The 23,022-nt window shown below is 43.0% G+C and overlaps 1 protein-coding gene across 5 annotated transcripts in view; it reads right to left on the bottom strand.

Moving 5' to 3' along the window:
• Positions 1 to 1,955: 1,955 nt before the first annotated feature.
• The window catches only part of DACH1 (dachshund family transcription factor 1), a 457,015-nt gene continuing 435,948 nt past the window's right edge, over positions 1,956 to 23,022 (bottom strand). For all 5 annotated transcript variants that reach the window (XM_077344000.1, XM_077344002.1, XM_077344004.1 and 2 more), the window contains one exon: positions 1,956 to 4,864. Coding sequence is in view for 1 of the 5 variants with exons in the window: in XM_077344002.1 (XP_077200117.1) it covers positions 4,827 to 4,864 (38 nt within the window). In the remaining 4 variants the exon portion in view is untranslated. The remainder of the gene's footprint in view (positions 4,865 to 23,022) is intronic.

Genomic DNA, 23,022 nt, shown 5'->3' with positions numbered 1-23,022 from the left:
AGCTCTGGAATATCTTCCTTATTATGTCTTGGCTTTCTCACTTACATTCAGACCTTAGGGACAAATTCCTAGCCAAGATAATACCCAATTCGCATCTTACTTCCAATTCTGACAAAGGTATCTGTTATTAGACACTGATTCCTATGTTTCACATAGGCTGGAGTTTTTTGCTCTGCCCGCCAGGACGATTTGAGCTAAAGTACTATCAAGAGAGCCCCAATCTTGATATATCAATTCTGTATATCTTATTGTGGTACATTGTTTTATTCCATTTTTACATATTAACTGGAGAACTACAGCTCAATGTTTGTATTTTGTTGTTTTAACTATGTTTTGTAAAGTCTTTTGGCCATATACAATCAGTATCTACTACTAGTAGGAAAAGCCTTGCCTGTTAACCCAGTACTCTATTCTGACATCGATCTGGTGCCTCAGAGGGCATTGCGTCAATTAGCTCTTTCTTAATGTACAGTTGTCTCTGTTGTGGCTCTGCTTCATTCGCCCTCAGCTCTTGGACTCCACATATGAACCTTTTCCAGGTAGTCCTGTGAATCCAGCAGTGGTTGCACATGGGATTAACCCAGGCATTTAAATTCTCTACCCAACACTTCCACTCATTTGCTCATAGAATGCTGGACAAAGAGATGGGAGAATGTTGCCTTCATTTAAAGCCACCATGCTAAAATTACAGTATATGGGTGGGAATTTTTAATTTATTTTTAAAATGTGTTAAATGTTTATCAGGTGTTATGCTGATCTATCTACCCACCCCTCTGAAAATGGCGAATGATGGACCTGGAGGGGTGAGAACTGGAAGGGTCCCAGATGGGTATATAGGCAGCTATGCTTCCCAATCATCTTCTGTACAATCACACCACTTCTGGGGTTTCTCAAAGCCTGAAGAATGTTTCAGGGGTTTCTCAATTATAACAAAACTGAGAAAGGCTGCTATAGTGTCCCATGGACGGAGCATGCCAATGGAAGAGATACTGTATTAGTTGAGTAGCTGTTTGGCAGTTTCTGTGCGGACAATTTTCACATAGTCCAGGATGTTAGCAGCTAGATTTAGGCTGCTGAAGTGCAATGTTTGCTTCAGCTTTCAACACCAGCTCAATACAATTCCGAAACTTGCATCTTTCACCAATGCAAGCCAGAAACTTCCATCTCTCTCCGTAATCAGTCCTTTTATTACATACGGCCTCACATGCAATCTGTTGTCACAGGTATGTGTTCTGCTCTTCTGTTTGTAGTCTCAGGCCTGTTAACTATAGCACATGCTGTGTCTGAGGAACGACAGATGTGTTCAGCTTGCAACAATGTGTTATTTTAGAGTGCTCTCTTCGATGATTGCAATGATTTTTGTTTATGGGAGTAAAAGCATTAACATTTTCTTGAAGTTTCTAAGTACCTTGCTGAACTTGGTACTGTGGGTGTTGACAAATTGTGAGAGAAAGCGCGAACGCAAGAAAGTGGGTTAGCGCAAGAAATCCTCCACACTCTTGTAGTTATGGAAATAACATGTTTTGTTCCATCAATGTGTCCACTTTACATTATTCAGCACAAAGCTTTGTAAAATAAGAATCCTGGGAATATCAAAATATAAAGGGGGAAAAAGGTACAAATAACAGCTTCATAAACTGAGAAATGTACATAAATAAATCATGCAGATGGGCGCAGTTTGCTTAGCTGGCAAGAAACAAAATATGGAAAATCTGCTTGTTAAACAATAACCACAGAGTGTGCTTTTATGATGTGGGGTTTTTTTTACCACAGTAATTCATATTAGAGGTAGAAGCAGTTGCATGTTAAATAAAATCATTCAGCATTGTTCTCTTTGCAGTGTAAAGAGCTGACTTACGATGTTTTAAGACGCCTCCCATTAGAAAGTAAATATTCCTCCGATGTTACACATTTCACAAAATTTAATAAAGATGAACTGTAAATAAAGTCACAGGCAGATTTCAGACAGTTTTATTAGCAGATCGTTGAAAAGGAGGGGGGGAAAAGAAAAGAAAGAAAATTAAATACAATACCAGGAAACGTGGTTCTCACATTGAAACCAGGCTCAAAGAACTAGGCTACCATAGAAAAATTTTCCAATTCTTGCATTATGATGTAAAAACAGATTTTTTTTTGTACAGATTTTGTACAACAAAATTCATAATAACCTTTTTTCTCATTTTTAGAAAACTTTAAATATATAGATAAAAATAGACAATTTTCATAGGTCCTACATGAAGATGAAAATGTTCCGTTCCAAGGGCTTGCATAGAGCGCAAAGGTGGTTATAATATAGAACAACTAGACATTAATATCTTTAAGATTACCCCCCAAAGCATATAAACAATAACAATGAACACAACGTTTCTTCATAATCTAGGCAAAAGGGAGAGGGGATTCTTTGATTAACTAAAGAGGGGCAAAAAAACCCCAAATTCGTCATACGGTAGCATTTCATGAACTGTAATATTTACACTTGTTTTAATAAGATATACTTCTTTTCCTCAGAATTCTCAACATTTCCATTTACGTTTGTACCAAACAATGATGCATACCGAACAGTCTGGAAAGTATACATGGTAAGAAACAGTTAAAACTACTTACAGGTGACTGCAGGGAACAAAAGAGATGAGACACTATTACAGATTTCACATATAGTTTTTGTTTGTTTGTTTTGTGTTTCTGAACTCTCACCTCTTCGATTCTGAAGATTGCCACAATGTCCATCTAGGTTCATCGGCATTAACCTTTTAGAGACCACATTTAAGAGGGGGGGGGGAAATGGAATAGAGATGATCTGAAATGGTAGTAAGGTTATTGAAGAAGAAACCAAAGCTGACTACAAAAATATTGTGAAACGATATGTTAATGACAAGATAGTTCTTGATTTTTCCTTCGGAATTTTATGGGGCGAAATTTTTTACTGCATGTGTAGATATGAAGGAACGATAGGCCACATGTGAGCCACACAAAGCTGAAGATCCCACTGTTGTGATCAAAACCAGCTAATGGGAACTGGGTGATTCGGATCTTATAGAAGGCTAAAGGTCAAACAACCCATTACATTTTGCATGAACCTGCCCTTTCTCCACTGCCGTAGTACTGATTCAAATGGTGTCCCTGCAGCATTTCTAAATGGAGTTGTCACTGGGAACTCACAACTATCACATGGCTGTGAGTCCAGGCAGAGAATTCATGTAAAATGCAACATGTCACGTGGCCCTTACTTTATGGTGGAAACAGACAAGCAAAAGAAGCTATTTTCTGCTGAGGAATTTGAGGCATGCTTCGTTCCTGATCATTACATGTGTAAAGAGTGAAAGAGTTAAAAAACGAAGAACGCATTATCACCAACAATGAACCTCACTTTCAGGGCCGTCTTTAAAGGGATAACCTGGAGAAGTATTCCGAGCAAAAAAGATCCCTTGATATGTAATAAGCGCTCTGTTGTAGCTTACTTCCAGTTATGAACACACAGTTGGAGGACGTACATCATAGAGTTTACAAAGACGGTAAAAATAACACGCAACTTGTCCTTGCCCAAGACAAGGGTGAAGAGGAAGGACAAAATGACTTGAAGTTTATCACTTAGCTCTACGTGGTGTTGGACTGATACATCGAGTGTCTGTTGAGTGTCTGGGTATCTTCCCCCTCCCCCCAGCAACATTGACGTCATATGACATTAACATATAAAAATATTTCTGGTGGGGTCGACCTGCTCTTGAGCCACAAACCACTGTAAAAGTGCTCGTTCACGGCACTGACCAATATACAAATACGTGTGGCTGTCGTCCCCGGAGACATAAGATCTTGTTCATTAATACTGTGACTTCAGGACGAATATTTACATGCCTGCATGCGTTAAAACTAGAAAGGTGTCGTTTGGACCAACAGGGTGACAAAACGTATTCTCTAAAATTATCATTTTTTCCTAAAATCTAGTAATCTACTGCATACATAATACCTTCTTGTGTGGTTGGTGGTTATATACTGTACATGGTCTGACCAACAGTTTCCGTATGAAGGGACACCGGGTTATCATTCCTCCTCCCAAACCACTCGAATGAGAACTTACAAACCATTTTTAAAAACTTTTAATTTAAGCAAACCAGACTGTTGTGAATAGTAAAATTTACATTCGGCTCTTTCCCCAAGATAAAACTGTTCTCAGGCTTCTGTAACAATGTGTTGGTCTCTTGCAAACGTATGGGGAAGGGGGGTGGGGTGGATAAAACATGTCTATAAGGGAAACAAGACCCCCATCCTAGAATTGGAAATAAAACGTGTGTCACTTTTGATTGGTTTCCTCTTCTTCCATTTTGTGTGGGTAAGAATCTTCGGATGCCCGTTTTGGAGAAAAGTTCACTTCTGCACTAGCTTGCTGGTTTACGGTATGGCACGGAAAGTCTTTCGGTGTCGAAGTGGCCACTATGGAAGATTTGCTTCATGTGCTCAGATTATCAGAGGAGGACCCAGTCTTCATTCCACTGAAAAGGGAATGCAAAGTCTTGCTCTGGCCGGTCTGTACAAGGCGGTGTCCGACGGCAAAGTTGCAGTGAGCTGGCTGTCGAGAAGAGTGCTACATAAGTGGTAGGAGTGCTCTCTGCATTGCAGGGAAAAGCCCCAGAAAACTCAAGGACAATGCTCTCGGCAGAACGCTTAAAACCTCTGCAAGAGCACACGGATATGTGAAGTGGCTTCCTTGCCTGGAAAGCACCTCGGTGGGTGTTTTATTTATTTATTTATTTTTTGCAGAACTTGGTGAACAGTGAATGCCGTACTGCAGAGTTCTTTACCGTAGCACGTGTTCCTTCAGCAGGTTGAGTTCAGTACATGACAGTAGTTTTCAAATAAAGTCTTCCATCTAAAAATGGAGAGAAAAAAGGAAGAGTTTTGAAACGTGTCTGCGAATTAATGTAGAATTTAGCCTATCCTATGAAGATAGGGGAGAGCGGGTGAGTGTGTATGTGATGGAAAGTGTCAAGTCACAGCTGACTTCTGGTGATCCCCATGGCGGTTTGCAAGGCAAGAGATATCAGAGATGGTCTACCATTGCCTGCCTGTGTGCCATGACCCAGGTATTCCTTGGAAGTCTCCCATCTTTCAAGATCTGATAATATTGGGCTAGCCTGGCCTGTCCAGGTCAGGATGTGTATGCATACTCATATCCATCACTTTGTTTTCATTCATTCATTCATTCATTCATTCATTCATTCATTCATTCATTCATTCATTCATTCATTCATTCATTCGACTTTTATACCTCCTTCCTAGCAAGGCTGATTCAGGTAGCTATACAACCAAACATAGAATACAATCAATAAAATTTGATTAAAATAGACTAAAACAGTTTAAAGTATTATTAATTGGTGACGGAATAAATAAGCCAGCAAAGAACAACTCCTAAAGGTGTTTCCTATATACTCCACAAAACCAGAATATAGTTTCTTATCATAATGATATATGACAAGTATTAGGTGGTAGTGGTAAATGATGCATGGTTGAGGCCCGATAGATGTTGCCATGTCATTGGTCCCAACCAAAAACCTGGCAGAAGTGCTCTGTCCTGCAGGCCCTGTGGAATTGCATTAGTTCTAGCAGGGCCTGGAAGTGTTCTGGGAGCTCATTCCACCAGGCACGGGCCAGGACAAAAATTGTCCTAGCCCTGGTTGAGGTCAGATGTGGCCTCCTTGGGGCCAGGGATCACCAACTGGTTGGGATTTATGGTGCGGAACACTCTTCAGGGTATATAGATGGATAGACCTTCTTTCAAATAATGACATTTAACAATATAAAATCCTGCAACAGGTTTGCAAAGTTTTTGTAATATGAAACCTAAGAAAAACCAAACAAAGCCTGAAGATGCTGATATCAAAGCAACAGAGAAGACAGACCGGACACTGGTGGTAATTTGAGTTACTATTATCATTGTTTAAAATATTTTTATGCTGCCTTCCACCCGATCACGGTCCACAAAACCAGGAACACACACACAAAAATAAAACATTTCAGCAATGGAAGTATAGTTAAAAAATATAAAATAATTCAATTAAAAAGCATAAACAACATTAGTATGGCAGAGGAAGGCTATTCTTGTATGTTCTGGTACATTGATTCAGGTGGGTAGCCATGCTGACTGCAAGCAGGAGAACAAAGTTTGAGTCCAATGGCACCTTTAAGGTAAGGTGACTAGAGCTGAAGGGAGGTAAGGCTGTGACGGCAGCGGTGGTCCCCCCTCCTTCGCTCCCTCCAACTGGGCTCACCGTCACCCCCCTTGCTCAGCGTGGATCTCCACATGGGGCCTGCGAGGAGGTGGCACCGCCACCTGGCTCTCTCCCACCAACTTGCCCTGGCCACCATACTTGCGTTCTCTCGCACCTCCCATCGACTTTTTCCAATGCTGAGAATGAAGGCTGCCGCCACGACCCCTCCCCCCACGCCCCTTCTGGGCTGCCGCTGCTGGCCCGAGCAAAAAACAAACAAACCCTGTCCAAGGAAGCGGTACGCATGCGTAAGGATGGTGCATCGCTGCGGAGACGCTCTAAACCATAGAGACTACTCTTGGGGGAAGGAGCGCTGAGTAGAATGGTGGCGCTAATTTTCAGAGTGAGTGGAGTAGAGCGGGAAGGGCAAACGGGGCCGCTATTTGTCTTTGGGGAGCATTTTTCTGGCTGGGGTCCTGGGGATTGGGCGAGGCTGTGGGGTAGACCATCTGCTGTGCACGCAGAAGGCTCCTTAGGAAGGAGCTTGGCCCAAGCAGCGGGGGTGGCAGTGAGGAAGCGGGACTTTGAAACACTCAGGTGAGACACGGGACTTTTGCTCCAAAGGCGTGAGCGTCCCGCCATTAGCTGGATGCCTGGTCACCTTACTTTAAGATCAACCAAGTTTTACTCATTGTATCAGTTTTCGTGTGCAGGCATCCTTTGTCAGAATATCCTCAATCATTACATATAGGTAGAGAGACAGTGCAGTGGCAGCGGGGGGGGGGGTTAATTGCCAGGAGGGGCTAGCTAGAGTGAAGATGCATAAGAGATAATAGCTGAGAATGGGTTAAGACAGTAATCAAGGTCTGTGAATTGCCCCAAATAAGCATACAAATATATGTTAACCGAAAGACATGGAAGAGGTTTGACTAGGACATACCCAGTCTCCCAGTTCCTGCTGTTGAGTTCAACCTTGTGGACCTTTGGGCTGACACTGGACTGAAACTTCTCATATTGAAATATTTAGAAAAGTGGGTGCAGAAGTAATATATGGGAGCCAGCCAATCAATGGATCATTTTCTGTTTTCAAAGGGACTAGGCCTCTAGAACAACAGAGAACTTGAGCTCCAGTGATGTCTAATGATGTCAGCTGTCATCTGAATAATCGCTGGGAGGCTCTCGCATAACCCCGGGGTTCTCCAGAACCCTGGTTGGGAATCTCTGCATTAGGCATTCACACACATATATCCTTTGTTTTATAACCTTAGTTTTATGGGGAATTGTGACTCACATGGACGCACAGACCTCAGTAAAAAAGAAATTAACAAAGCTGATGTTCCAACAAGCAGCTCTTTGTGGGGAGGTACGTGGGGCTGAACTGAACTTTTTGACCAGAAAACAGTCATGGGGGTGCCCCCCTGCCCCCCTCAACACCTGGAAAGCCCATGCAGTTATTAACAGCTGCAAGGGATATTGTGTGCTAATTCTGCTCTTCCCTCATTCTATGCTAGAAGCGAAGTCAGAGTGAAGAGTGTGAAGCCAAACTGCCTGACTTCTACAAATAATAGTGCTTCCTAAGTATATGTAAATTTAGAAGAAAAAAGACAACTTAAAAAAAAAAAACACCAACAATCGAACCCACCCGTATCAAGGTTGGAATATAAAAAAATGAAGGCACAAGACATTCCTTGTTTCAAAACATAAGGCCTGTTGGCTAACCTCTGGTTTCAGCAAGATATGCTTCTCCCACATGCACAGGATAAGTACTGCCATTGTGTACAACACTAAAGCTGTCCAGAAATTGCTGTTGGAGAAGTACTCTGTAGTATTTAACAACATTTTGCCTATCTAGAGTGTGAATGAGTATTTGCTATAATTCCTACCCCTAAATGCTAAAGTTAGCCTGCAGTCAGTACATTAGATTTTATTTACCTGTGCTGGATCTCCCTGTCCTTTTAAAAGGGCTATTAAAATAGTACCTTTTTCAGGACAAAACCTTCTCAATCTATAGGAGGAGACAATATATTTTGCAGACAACTATTTTGGGCTTTGTCCAGCATGGGAATTAAAGGAAGGCACCACTGAGAGACAGCCTATGACTAGGATGTACAAGTAACAGTTTCATGCCCAAAGTAATGAAATGCTTGCTATTGTAATATTCTGGTAAACAATGAATGACTGGGGAGGCTCGGTGGAAGAGAATCTACTTTGGATGCAGAAGGTCTCAGATTTAATTCCTGGCATCCACAGTTGCAAGGAACAGGTGAGGATTTGGCTCCATGCTGCCATGTTGGCTCCATGCTGCCATGAAGCTGACAGGACACTGTAGGTGGGGAAGGTGCCATGCCTGGAAGGCCCAACTCTCCCCCTTCCACACAGGCCTGCCCAAAGATAGGTACTGCTGCTGGCCAGGGCAAAAAGGGGAATGTGGATATATCTGTGTTCTCTTGCCATGGGGCTACAGAGGGCCCAATTAAGGCTAGGGCCAGGCCAGCCTGAAGTCATCTGGAAGCACAGATTAGCCCTACTACCAGACGAATACTGGACTGGCCTTTAGGTGTTGTGTGGAAAAGTTATCTGCCATATATGTTGCGGTACTGAAATGTGGAATTTGACATAGCTTGTCCAACATAAGTGAATCAAATGACACAAGTTACTCCCAAACAATTTGTTTCTGTAAAATACATACCCCCCTCCCTTTCCCCATATTTCCCAGTTAGTATAAAGGTAAAGGTATCCCCTGTGCAAGCACCGAGTCATGTCTGACCCTTGGGGTGATGCCTTGTAACGTTTTCATGGCAGACTCAATACAGGGTGGTTTGCCAGTGCCTTCCCCAGTCATTACCGTTTACCCCCAGCAAGCTGGGTACTCATTTTACCGACCTCGGAAGGATGGAAGGCTGAGTCAACCCTGAGCCGGCTGCTGGGATCGAACTCCCAGCCTCATGGGCAGAGCTTTCAGACTGCATGACTGCTGCCTTACCACTCTGCGCCACAAGAGGCTCTCCCAGTTAGTATACAGGACTACAAAAAATCATTACACAATCCCTAATATTTTAAAATATATTATTTGGCATGGATTGCAGAGTCTGGGGCAGGCTTTCTCAGAGTGGGTTTCATGAAACCCTGGGGGGTTTTGACAGTCCTGGAAGGGTTTCCTAAGTGGGTGGGAGTTAATTCATTTTTTATACATTTTGTAAAGTTCTTAAACATTTATTGGGTGACGACCAAATAAGGTCCTATCAACCTGTCCCTTCCCCCCAAATGGCCAATGATGGGCCTGGAAGGGGTGGGGAGGGGCCCCAGGAGGGCGGGTACACAGTGATGCTTCCCAACCATATTCTGCACGATTATGCCACTTCTGGGGTTTCCTGAAGAATGTTTCAGGGTTTCTCAATGGTAAAAAATTGGTTGGGCTGGGGAGATGTCCCAAACAGCTGATCAGAATCTGTAACTGGGGCTCCATGCACATCGTTCTGGCTGTTAGTTCAGGCAGGAGAAGTTGAATAGGCAGCAACCATTTGCATGTATGGTTTGCCTCCTTCACTCCTTTACACTTTGTGTAAAATCTGTTGTCACTTGCTCTTAACCCACTGGGCCAACGTGGCGTGAGTAAAACAGACAGGTGCCATTTTTCTTTGACTGCTCTCATCATTTAAAAGATGTAATCAAGTACCTTTTCTGCTAGGAAGAGACTTTTGTTGAAAAACAGCAACTAAGTTATTTTCACCCAAGTTATTTCCTGCAATCTAATGGGGATCTCCTGTTTTTTCAGTGAACAGCTGTCCACGTATGCTCAAATGCACACAAGCTCTCCGTCCCAATGTTGACCAAAGCACAGTAGAGCCATGACTCAAATGCTTTTAAATTATATAACGACAGGGTCTATTTGTTTTAATAAGAGCAGACAAATGTGAACCATGGTGTAATCCTAACCTTCTGTTCAATGTGGCCATTTTAATAATTGAAGGGAACGGAACAACAAGAAACAATAATAAAAAAGGTGAAGGCAAACAAACGGGGGGGATGATTCATGCGATCTTTGAGAAAACAGCTATCAAGAGAGCCAAATAAAAAGAAGCATCATGCATCAGTAACCCTTATTCCAAATATGTATTAGGAAGTTAACTAATTTAAGAGTGAAATAAGTTTTTTGATCAGCCCTTCATAATACTCATTTAATAAGAGCTTCCAGCGGAACTTCTGCTTCAGCTAGCTGGCTCTGAATCAACAGAGCTTCTTCATGTTAGAGAATGTAGGTAAAAACTCTTTTACCTGCAAATTATAATTCTCCAGTACAAAGGAGAAACACCAGTGGCATGATTGTATAGAATATGGTTGGGAACCAGGGCTTTGTACATGCCTGTTGATAGACTCGAGAAGTGGGCTAAACTGAATAAAATGAAGTTCAATAGGGACAAGTGTAAAGTTCTGCAATTAGGTAGGAAAAACCAAACACACCAATATAGGATGGAGGAGACTTGTCTTGGCAGTAGCATGTGCGAAAAGGATCTAGGAGTCTTAGTAGAATATACACTGAACATGAGTAAAAAATGTGACTCGGTGGCTAAAAAGGCAAATGGGATTTTGGGCTGTATCAAATGGAGTATTGTGTCCAGATCATGGGAGGTGATGGTACCGCTTTACTCTGCTCTGGTTCGGCCTCACTTGGAGTACTGTGTTCAGTTTTGGGCACCCCAGTTGAACACGGATGTAGACAAACTGGAGCGTGTCCAGAGAAGGGCAACAAAGATGGTGAGGGGTTTGGAGACCAAGACATATGAGGAAAGGTTGGGAGAACTTGTTCTGTTTAGCCTGGAGAGGAGACAACTGAGAGAGGAATTGATAGCCATCTTCAAATATTTAAAAGGCTGCCATATAGAGGATGGAGCAGAGTTGTTTTCTCTTGCCCCGGAAGGATGGACCAGAACCAATGGGATGAAATTAATTCAAAAGAAATACTGTCTAAACATCAGGAAGAAGTTCCTGACAGAGCGGTTTCTCAGTGGAACAGGCTTCCTCAGGAGGTGGTGGGTTCTCCATCTTTGGAAATTTTTAAGCAGAGGCTGGATAGCCATCTGATGGAGAGGCTGATTCTGTGAAGGTTCAAGGAGGTGGCAGGTTACATTGGATGAGTGATAGGGTTGTGAGTGTCCTGCATAGTGCAGGGGGTTGGACTAGATGACCCATGAGGCCCCATACAACTCTATTATACTATAATTCTATGCCCATCCTGGCCCCCACTCCTTTCCACCCCCTCCAGGCCCATCACTGGCCTTTTTTTGGGGGGGGGGGAAATGGGTTGACATGACCATATACGGTCATATCACCCGATAAATGTTTAACAAAGTTAATAAATATATAAAACATTAACCATTCAGGAAACCTTTCGAAGGCCATCACGAAACCCCAGGGTTTCAGAAAACCATGTTTGAGAAAGCCTGATCTAACCAATACAATTCTGCCTCCTAGTTTTTAAGCACTGGAAAGCGTTTCAGTAGAAAACCAATGCATATTCAGAGATTTCAAAATGTAAGAGGTCATAATTATGGGATTTCTAGAGGGAGGCAATTTGTTCAGCTGTAGGTATTCATTTTTTTCCCCTCCAGCAATTCATTTTTTTACCTGGCAGAATTCTGCACGATCTAAGTGCTGACAAACTTTTACGTACTAGTTGGTACAAAGCTATGTTACTCTGTTTGTTCCTAGCCAAGATAATCTTCAGAGTGAACAAACGCTTTGGTAACAGGCCACAAAACAGGGGAATGGAACAGGAGCTGGAGCATAGAATAATAAGCCCTTAATTGGGTGTTTACTTAGGCTGACCTCAAGCAAAGTTTGAATATAAAATACTTTCAGGTGCCAGTTTGTTACAATTAATAACCCACAGCTCATCATATTGAGGGCACAGAAGTGATTCAAGAGCTACTGTTCCAGCTCCAGTGGTGTTTTATTTATTTAACACCATGAACCTCTCCATTCTGCAGTTCCAGGAAAAAAGCAGATTTTGATTTTGAGTTGAGTAAATTTAATTTCAACAGAATTACTTTCTTTTTTAACCAAAGGACAATTCCCCATTGGGAACAACCAACCTGTGTTCCCTAGATTTTGATCACTGTGGCTGGACATTTGGTAATTAAACCAGGGCAGTTCCCCCCCCCCCCTTTAATGCCTAGTGAATTTGGCTACCATTTTGTTTTGTTTTGATTTGTATCAACAGCATAAAAGCACTTCCAGGAAAAAAAAAAGAGTGAGAGGACTAATTACTTACAATCACTGAACCTGAAATGCTAAAGCACTGCATTCCGGTAACTTCTATTAGAAAACAAGTAAAAGGAAGACAGAAAAACCAAAGGGGGGGGGACCCAAATATCTGAGTCAAACATATTAGAGTATGAAGTCATTGCTAATTATAATACCTTTTGCTCTTCCATATGTCAATGTGCTTGTTTTGTATTCCAACACTGATTAATTGACCAGAAGTTCTGTATAATCTTGTTTAATTAGTCATATTTAAATTCCTGGATAAAACAGATACATTTCTCGATACTCTTGGCTTTATCAGAGGTAGGGTTGCTAGCTCTGGGTTGGCAACTCCCTGGGGATTTTGGGGGTGGAGCTGAGGGAGGGTGGCGTTTGGGGAGGGACTTCAGCATAGTACAGTGCCATAGAATCCCCCCTCCAGACATTCTACTGTCTCCATGTCATCACATGAGAATCAGCCAGCCTGAGACCAAATGCATTCAGTTCCTGTTCTTTCAGAGACTGTTTCTGCACTAGCAATATCCTTCAGACTTTTAAAGGGTTGAATTTTTTGTCTGTTTCCACACTACAATTTGCTTCCTTAGGCACAGTCCCAAATTGCCCCTTCATTTGTCTGGTAGCAAAGGAATCCCCAAAAACCGGATTTAATTTTTACGTGGGGTGTGACAGTGTCTAATTTGGGGCTGCCCAAGGCAGGAATGTGTGCAATCGGGTTTTTCTCCACGCCTGCCATTTCGACTCTATTCTGAAAAATCTGCTTTTAAAAAAGGGGGTGATCACGTTACAACGCTGTTTCTAAGTTTAAAAAAAAACAATTTTGCAGTCTTTCACAGCAGTGTTATGTTATAATATATAATAAAGATAAAGCTAAAGGTATCCTCTGTACAAGCACCGGGTCATGTCTGACCCTTGGGGTGATGCCCGCCAGCGTTTTCATGGCAGACTCAATATGGGGTGGTTTGCCATTTCCTTCCCCAGTCATTACCGCAAGCTGGGTACTCATTTTACCGACCTCGGAAGGATGGAAGGCTGAGTCAACCTTGAGCCGGCTGCTGGGATCGAACTCCCAGCCTCATGGGCAGAGCTTTCAGACTGCATATCTGCTGCCTTACCACTCTGCACCACAAGAGGCTCTGGTCTATGACCATACAATTAAATAAATCTAGTAGACACAGCATTACATCTTCCACTGGCCTATCATGGACTCGCTGCCATCGGGTTGCTCCCTTCCGTGATTCACATTGGCAATGGATATTCTATCTAGTCAGGATCTAACCCTGGTATAAATGATGTATAAATTGCTTGCTTTTATTTCCTACTGTTTTCGTTCCCCTTTTGTGTCATGTCCATTAGGCAAGTCACTTTGAATTGTAAACCACCCTGAATGTGTGGTGGCAGAATGGTGGTATATATAAATTGAGGAGATAAATAAAAACAAAAGCAACATTTGTCCAGCAAAGTGGCCATGGGCCATTCTGGATTGGCCATGACTGTAGGAAGGAAGATTTATGACCCAATTCAAAAGACTTGTTGCAATAGTTAAGTGCTTAGAATTGCTATCGCTGTGACTGCTAGGGCAGCGCAGTGCCATAGACTGGGTTTGTCAGTCAACGAAACAATACGCATTTGCTTAACGCGGGCCTTCCGTAGCCTTGGGCCGTGACGTGCCCGAGCTGGCGGTGGCGGCGAGTGTTATTGGGGATACTCCCCGAAGCGCTGCCACCGTCAGCGCAGGCATTATGGCCCATGCATAAAAACAGTTTGAAAGCTTATAGCAGGGATTCCCAAGCAGGGGTCCGCAGAACACCAAAGGTCTGTGAGACCTGCAGGGCGAGTCCATAGCCTTTCCCCTCCTGCCTTAATGGACTCAGCCACAAGCTACAGAACTGGCCTCTTCCATTGCTCCCCTTCCCACCCCCTCCAAGGAGGAGTGAGGTATTTCATGGTTTCTGCACCTGGGAGATGGCACAGCCTGTGCGTGCCTACTCTTGCCTTAAGCACCACCTATCTCTCACCCCCTTAGTCTTTGAGCCAGCCTGTTAATGTGGGTGCTGAGGTCACTTGGATTGACATGTCCCTTCCAGGGAGCACGGCAGGGAGGTGTGCCAGTTGACATCACTTCTGGGGCTCCTTGAAGTCTGAAAAATTTCAGGGACTTTTCCAGGGTGAAATGGTTTTAAAAGGCTTCTTGTACCCTGAAAACCTTGTGGCTTTCACATTTAATTTCTGAAGTGGCATGGAAACCTGCTGTTAAAAAAATAGCTAAAATGCCCCTAGGCATACTCAAATAGGTCTGAGTTCCCAGACACTAATGTTGCAGTTATAGATTTATGTGATAAAAGGTTCATGGCTAGTCTCGAAAGCTAAGCAGGGTCAGCCTTGGTTAGTATTTGAATGGGAGACCCCCAAGGAAAACTAAGGTCATGACGAGGAGGCAGGCAATGGCAAACCACTTCTGAACATCTCTTGCCTGCCTACCAGGCAATTAAGGGGTCTCCTGGCTACACTATAGACACGCCATACGATTAATAATAATAGGGGGCAAACATTCTTCCATTAGCTTCAAATAAGACATCTGTGATACTAGGATCATCTTTCTAGGAATCTGAGTTGTACCATCAATCTCCCACTGGTAGAGACTTTTGGGGTAAAATAAAGGATTTATTACTGTTTCCCTAGATGCCCTTGTTTCTTAATGTTATTCATTATCAATTTACGTTTTTATGCCAATAATGATTTTCTGAATCTTCTATGGTCATGGAGGACTTTAAATCTGGAGGTGTCCAGGTGTTGAGGAGGGGCCCAACATGGTACCAAGTCAGTACCCTGGCCTCAACCAAATGCCTGGCAGAAGAGTTGCATTTTGTATTACAGTCATCTCTGTCAGGGTCCTGAGATCTGAAAAGGCCCTGGTCCTGGTCAAGACCAGGCAGACTTCCTTCAGGCCAGAGACTACCAACCTATTAGAGTTTGAATAGCAGACTGCTCTCCGGAGGGCCTAGGCAGACAAGTGGTTCTTTTAGGTTAATTTAGAAGGTTCATTCAGGTTGATGCCTTCTTCATACCCCCTGCTTCTAACTCTTCGCCAGATGTTTGGAAGCGGTGACAGAATGGTTCGAGAAGAGTCGCCTGAAACTCAACCTCTCCAAGACGGAGGTCCTGTGGTTGGGAAGTAGGGGGCGGGAATAGGAAGCGCATTTACCCACCCTGGCAGGGGCGCATCTTACCATCACGTCCTAGGCCAGAAACTTGGGTGTGACCATTGATGCCTCCCTGATTATGGAGGCGCAGGTCAGGAAAGTAGCCAGCCAGGCATTTTTCCATCTTCGCCAAGCTCGGCTACTAGTGCCCTACCTGTCCCCGAACACCTGGCCACTGTGATCCATGCAACGGTCACCTCCAGATTAGATTTCTGTAACTCGCTCTACGTGGGCCTACCCTTGTCCCTGATCCGGAAACTCCAGCTAGTGCAAAATGCAGCTGCTAGGGTCCTCACCAGCACTCCTTGGAGGGCCCACATCCAGCCTGTGTTGAGGCAGCTGCACTGGTTACCAATTGCCGTCCAGATCTGGTTCAAGGTTTTGGTTCTAATCTTTAAGGCTTTACGCGGGCTGGGACCCACATACATGCGGGACCGCCTACCACCCTATGCCCCCCGCAGAGCTCTGCGCTCTGCGAGTGAGAATCTTCTGGTCATTCCCGGCCCTAGGGAAGCACGCCTAGCCTCGACCAGGGCCAGGGCCTTTTCGGTCCTGGCCCCCACCTGGTGGAATGAGCTCCCTGGAGAGCTGCGTGCCCTGTGGGAGCTTTCAACGTTCTGCAGGGCCTGCAAGATGGAGCTCTTCCGCCAGGTCTATGGTTGAGGCTGGGGCTGCTGTGGTACATCGACTGCTCTCCCCTGGGCTTCTTCTTGAACACCGTTGACCTCCTTCTCCTCCACCCGCCCCTTTTTTTAGGAAGGGGGGTATTATTGTGCCGCCATGCTGTGATATTTTAAGTCTTTTAATGGGAGTTTTAATGGGGTTTTAAGACACTGTAACCCGCCACTCGCCATCTGGGAGTGGCGGGAAATAAATCGAAATAATAATAATAATAATCTATCATTTATATCACAACAAGCTTTCACCACACTTACTTTGGAATTTTTTTGTTTTATGTCCATATAAGCAAAGAGTTGATTTCTTTTTTCCCTTTTAATTTTTGGTGGGGGAGGGCAGCTTTCCTTTCAGTGCCATCATTGGACAGCAATAATGAATGAGTTTTTATACCCCACTTTTCACCACTCAAAGGAGTCTCAAAGGGGTTCACAATCCCCTACCCTTCTTTTCCCTACAACATACACCCCGTGAGGTAGGTTAGGCTGAGAGAACTGTGACTGGCCCAAGGTCACCCACCTGGTTGCAGGTGGAGGATTGGGGAATTGAACACAGTTGTCCAGATTAGAGGTCACTGCTCTTAACCACTACCCCACACTGGAAGGATCTGAGTGCTGACAGAGTTTTAGAAAATAACCATCACTTCCTTTACACATTCATGTATGTTCATCCACATGAGTAAAAAGTATGTAGGAATTGGTGCCTACATCCATGTACTTGCACGGCTCTTTCTTCTGAATGACTGGGGGTAGGAGAGAGGCAGACTGTGTTAACACTGTTCTTGAGTGTTTAGTCAATTATTTTCATTGACTGAATGTGATTTCGGTAAGGTGACATGAATGGACAAGGAGATATTTCTATAAGCAAATAGGTAATCTGCTAAGCAACAGGGACAAGTTTCTGCCCTGGACTTTTTCACCTTTGATAGGCTTCCCCTCCAACCATTCAATATTTTAGTTTTGTTTCCAGCTGCTGCCGAAGGAGTTTTTTTGTTGTTGTTGAGGTGGTTCAAGTCAACAATGCCAGCTTGTTGTTATTGTTGTTTTTAAAGAACTGTGGAAAGTAATACACATTTCCACACAACCAGGCATGGAAGTTGTGTGGAAGCTGGTTCCCATCTTATTAAAAAATACATAAGAAGTCCACAAATTGCTGTTGCTGTCGTTGTTCTTAAGGGTTGGGTTTTTTTTAATGTTTTATTGTGGGGATCTTTTACTTGTAATCTGGCATGAGCCAGCCAGTCTGGAAGTGGTGGGTAATTAACCAGCCAGCCAGCCAGCCAGCCAACCAACCAAAGTGCTGTGAGCAATATGCTAGAGTTCTGAATAACAAAATCACAGAACGCAGCTTCTTCATCCAGCTGCGTGCAGCACACAAGGATCTGAGAAAACACTGGTTTTCTTTGCTTGCCTAGGCTTGCTAAAGTGAGTGAATTAACTTCGCCAGAGGCCACTATGATTTGGCTGTAAAGGATTTTCAACTTGGCTAAGCCTGACCTATTGTGAGTGTTCAGTTTGCTGCCGATCTGCGGGGACAAAGGGATGCGGGATGCAGACAAAATATTCAAAACAATTTCACCTTAGCTTACCTGCCTCCAAGCTTCATTCCCAATGAGGGAACAGTGGATGGGACTTGAACAGCCTTTCCCCTCTGCAGCCTGACCAGGGCAGTAGGGTCACTGCCTTTCTCAATATTATCTTATACCTGTTACTTTCTGCTTATTTCATGGGTCTCTGCAAGTACAGATGCTTTATGACTTCTGAGCACTATCAGGAGGCAAGGATTCGTAAGAGTAGTTATAAACTGAAGTGATGCTTGGTTGCCACCACTTCACGAATGGTTGTTTTTATGTTTTTTTTAAGCTCTACATTTAATTTTAATCAATGTGTTGTATTTTTTGGGGGGGGATTGTTTTTAATGGTTTTTAAGATGTGATTGTATTAAGTATGTTTTAATTCACTAGTCATTTAGTAAAACAGATTTCAGAGTTGGTATCTTAACACTGAATATTTGTATGAAAATTTTTCAGTGTTATGATAATGATTATGCTGGATATTTTATTGTTTATGTCTATATCTATATGATGTTATCTGCCCTGAGCCCTCGGGAAAGGGTGGGCTATAAACAAAATGTTATTATTGTTGTTAAAGACACCCCAACCTTGTCACATACAAGGGGTTCTGCACCCCATCCATACCTGAGTAACATCAGTTATTTGTTTATATATTTATATACCAGCATATATTTGGGACCCAAAGAAACTTATCACATTATTCTCTTCTTCTTATGACAGGTCCAATGTCACCTGGGCAGCATCGATGGACAGAGCGTGGATTTGAACCCAGCTGACCCAGGTTCTAGTCCAATACTCTATTCATTATGTCACATCAGACATAGATCCAGGGATCTAAAGACAAGTCTCAAGAAGAAGACATATCAGGAATACAAAACAGTACTATCAACAAAATTAGCAATTAACATGTGTGAGTAAACAGCAGGTCATAAATGACTTAAGAAAGTTCACTGTTGATGAAAATGACAAATATTTTCAAGAGCACATTCATCATCACCAAAGACTTTCACTCATTTTGCCTGGTCAGATATTTTCTTCAAGGAAGGAAGGTTATTTTGAGGTACAACAGAACGAAGCTATAAAATGAATACATTAACTATGTATAAACATATATCTTTAAATATACACACCCACACATATTTTAATTTATTTGAACATGTTTTAATTAATAAATATGGAGCGTGCAGCAGAACTGTGTAGTTCTGTAAAACCTCATAATTTGAAGACCTATCACATACAGTTGTCAAGGAGTTTTTGCTATTCAAAGCTGCTGTTAATTAACAACCCTTACAAAAAACCTTGCCGATTCTATTTAAAATTCTGGAAAAAGCATCATTAGAGCAATACTCTTGCTTTTAAAGATGGAAGGCTTGCATTAACTCCAAACTTTTTTTAAAAAATATAAAAATATCTTCCTCCTTTCTCTCATCCCTTTTCTCATTCTTCCCTTAAATAATAAAAAAAATGGTGTCTCTTGTTTAATCTATGTTCGGTTTTGCCATGGCGTACTTGTGGCTCATGCCCTATCGACTGAAAATGAATACATTATCACCGGGCAACTTTGTGCAGAATGCAGGGACAAGCGCAGGAAGACCTCAACGGAGAACTGCGGCCAGTCTCTGCAACCTCAACAGTATGCCTGATATTTATGTATATAGGGATATATATACAGCCCCTCTCAGGATACTCAGGGGGGTTTACACAATTTAAAACACAATAAAACCAATAAATGAGTCACAATACAAACATGCTATCATGATACAATTTGCAAACTGCAGTTAGTCACTGTTGCACCAGCCTTTGCTAATAGTGATTCATCACACTAGTCCACCAGATATTAAAACGAAGGAGCAATCCAGGAGGGAACAGAGGGCAATGGGGGTGGGAGGGAGGCCTGAGATTTCATTAGAGTGTTTGCGTTAACTGGCCTCAACCATAGGCCTGGTAAAAGAGCTCTGTCTTGCAGCCCCTGCAGAAGTCAAGGGAGTTCCGACAGGGCCTTGATCTCTTCTGGAAGCTCGTCCTACCTGGCATTAACCAGGGCTGTATGATACACATATATGTGTTACCATGATATTATTATTATTATTATTATTATTATTATTATTATTATTATTATTATTGTTCGATTTATTGCCTGCCACTCCCTTGCGGCTTGTGGCGGGTTACAGCAGTCTAAAACCCCATAAAATCCATTAAAATCCAATTGACACATCTGCAGTTAATGAGCTAACCTGGCAAGAGCGGCTAATCGACTACCCTTTCCCCTACTAGCAGGTGGAGAGGGGATATTGGTGGTTGTTGTTGTTGTTGTTGTTAGGTGCGAAGTCGTGTCCGACCCATCGCGACCCCATGGACAATGATCCTCCAGGCCTTCCTGTCCTCTACCATTCCCCAGAGTCCATTTAAGTTTGCACCGACTGCTTCAGTGACTCCATCCAGCCACCTCATTCTCTGTCGTCCCCTTCTTCTTTTGCCCTCGATCGCTCCCAGCATTAGGCTCTTCTCCAGGGAGTCCTTCCTTCTCATGAGGTGGCCAAAGTATTTGAGTTTCATCTTCAGGATCTGGCCTTCTAAAGAGCAGTCAGGGTTGATCTCCTCTAGGACTGACCGGTTTGTTCGCCTTGCAGTCCAAGGGACTCGCAAGAGTCTTCTCCAGCACCAGAGTTCAAAAGCCTCAATTCTTTGACGCTCGGCCTTCCTTATGGTCCAGCTTTCGCAGCCATACATTGCAACTGGGAAGACCATAGCCTTGACTAAACGCACTTTTGTTGGCAGGGTGATGTCTCTGCTTTTTAGGATGCTGTCTAGATTTGCCATAGCTTTCCTCCCCAGGAGCAAGCGTCTTTTAATTTCTTTGCTGCAGTCCCCATCTGCAGTGATCTTGGAGCCCAGGAAAATAAAATCTGTCACTATCTCCATTTCTTCCCCATCTATTTGCCAGGAATTGAGAGGGCCGGATGCCATGATCTTCGTTTTCTTGATGTTGAGTTTCAAGCCAACCTTTGCACTCTCCTCCTTCACCCGCATCAACAGGCTCTTTAGTTCCTCTTCACTTTCTGCCATTAGAGTGGTATCATCTGCATATCTGAGGTTGTTGATATTTCTCCCTGCAATCTTGATCCCAAATTGTGACTCCTCTAATCCCGCATTTCTCATGATGTGCTCTGCATACAAGTTAAATAGGCAAGGTGACAGTATACAGCCTTGCCGAACTCCTTTCTCAATTTTGAACCAGTCAGTGATTCCATGTTCAGTTCTCACTGTTGCTTCTTGACCTGCATATAAATTTCTCAAGAGACAAATAAGATGCTCTGGTATTCCCATCTCTTTAAGAACTTGCCACAATTTGTTGTGCTCCACACAATCAAAGGCTTTAGCATAGTCGATGAAGCAGAAGTAGACGTTCTTCTGGTACTCCCTAGCTTTCTCCATGATCCAGCGTATGTTGGCAATTTGATCTCTAGTTCCTCTGCCTCTTCGAAATCCTGCCTGTACTTCTGGAAGTTCTCGGTCCACATATTGCTGGAGCCTAGCTTGTAGGATTTTGAGCATAACTTTGCTAGCATGAGAAATTAGTGCGATGGTGCGGTAGTTTGAACATTCTTTGGCATTGCCCTTCTTTGGGATTGGAATGTAAACTGACCTTTTCCAATCCTGTGGCCATTGTTGAGTTTTCCAAATTTGCTGGCATATTGAGTGTAGCACTTTTACTGCATCGTCCTTTAAGATTTTGAATAGTTCAACTGGAATGCTGTCACCACCACTAGCTTTATTGTTGCTCAGACTTCCTAAGGCCCATTTGACTTCACATTCCAGGATGTCTGGCTCCAGGTCAGTAACTACCCCACTGTGGTCATCAGGGATGTTAAGCTCGCTCTTGTATAGTTGTTCTGTATAATTTTGCCACCTTTGTTTAATCTCTTCTGCTTCTGTGAGGTCCCTACCATTTTGGTCCCTTATCATACCCAACTTTGCATGAAACGTTCTCTTCATATCTCCAATTTTCTTGAAAAGATCTCTGGTCCTCCCCATTCTATTGTTTTCTTCTATTTGTTTGCACTGTTCATTTAAGAAGGCATTCTTATCTCTTCTAGCTTTTCTCTGGAATTCTGCATTCAATTGGGTGTATCTTTCTCTTTCTCCCTTGCCTTTCACTTCCCTTCTCTCCTTAGCTATTTGTAAAGCTTCCTCAGACAGCCATTTTGATTTCTTGCATTTCTTTTTCTTTGGGATAGTTTTAGTTGCTACCTCTTGTACAATGTTGCGAACCTCCGTCCATAGTTCTTCAGGCACTCTGTCTATCAGATCTAATTCCTTAAATCTATTTGTCACCTCTACTGTGTATTCGTCGGGGATATGATTTAGTTCATACCTGAGTGGCCTAGTGCTTTTCCCTACTTTCTTCAATTTAAGCCTAAATTTTGCAACAAGAAGCTCATGATCTGAACCACAATCAGCTCCTGGTCTTGTTTTTATTGACTGGATAGAGCTTTTCCATCTTTGGCTGCAGAGCACATAGTCAATCTGATTTCTGTGTTGACCGTCTGGTGATGTCCATGTGTAGAGTCGTCTCTTGGGTTGTTGGAAAAGAGTGTTTGCTATGACCATTGTATTCTCTTGACAAAATTCTACCAGCCTGTGCCCTGCTTCATTTTGTACTCCAAGGCCAAACTTGCCTGTTATCCCGGTTATCTTTTGGCTTCCTACTTTAGCATTCCAATCCCCCATGATGATAAGCACATCATTTTTTGGCATTGCTTCTAGAAGGTGTTGTAGGGCTTCATAGAACTGATCAACTTCATCCTCTTCAGCAGCAGTGGTTGGGGCATAGACCTGGATCACTGTGATGTTGAATGGTTTGCCTTGGATTCGAACTGAGATCATTCTGTCATTTTGGGGATTGTATCCCAAGACTGCTTTTCCTACTCTCTTATTGATTATGAAGGCTACTCCATTTCTTCTGCGAGATTCTTGTCCACAGTAGTATACCTGATGGTCATCTGAATTAAATTCACCCATTCCTGTCCATTTTAGTTCACTGATTCCTAAAATGTCAATGTTCAGTCTTGTCATTTCTTGTTTGACCACGTCCAGCTTGCCTTGA

This window comes from Paroedura picta, chromosome 6, assembly GCF_049243985.1.
Source record: "Paroedura picta isolate Pp20150507F chromosome 6, Ppicta_v3.0, whole genome shotgun sequence".
Taxonomy (NCBI): domain Eukaryota; kingdom Metazoa; phylum Chordata; class Lepidosauria; order Squamata; family Gekkonidae; genus Paroedura; species Paroedura picta.
The sequence above is the reverse complement of the archived record's forward strand: the minus strand, read 5'-3'. Positions and strand labels throughout refer to the sequence as shown.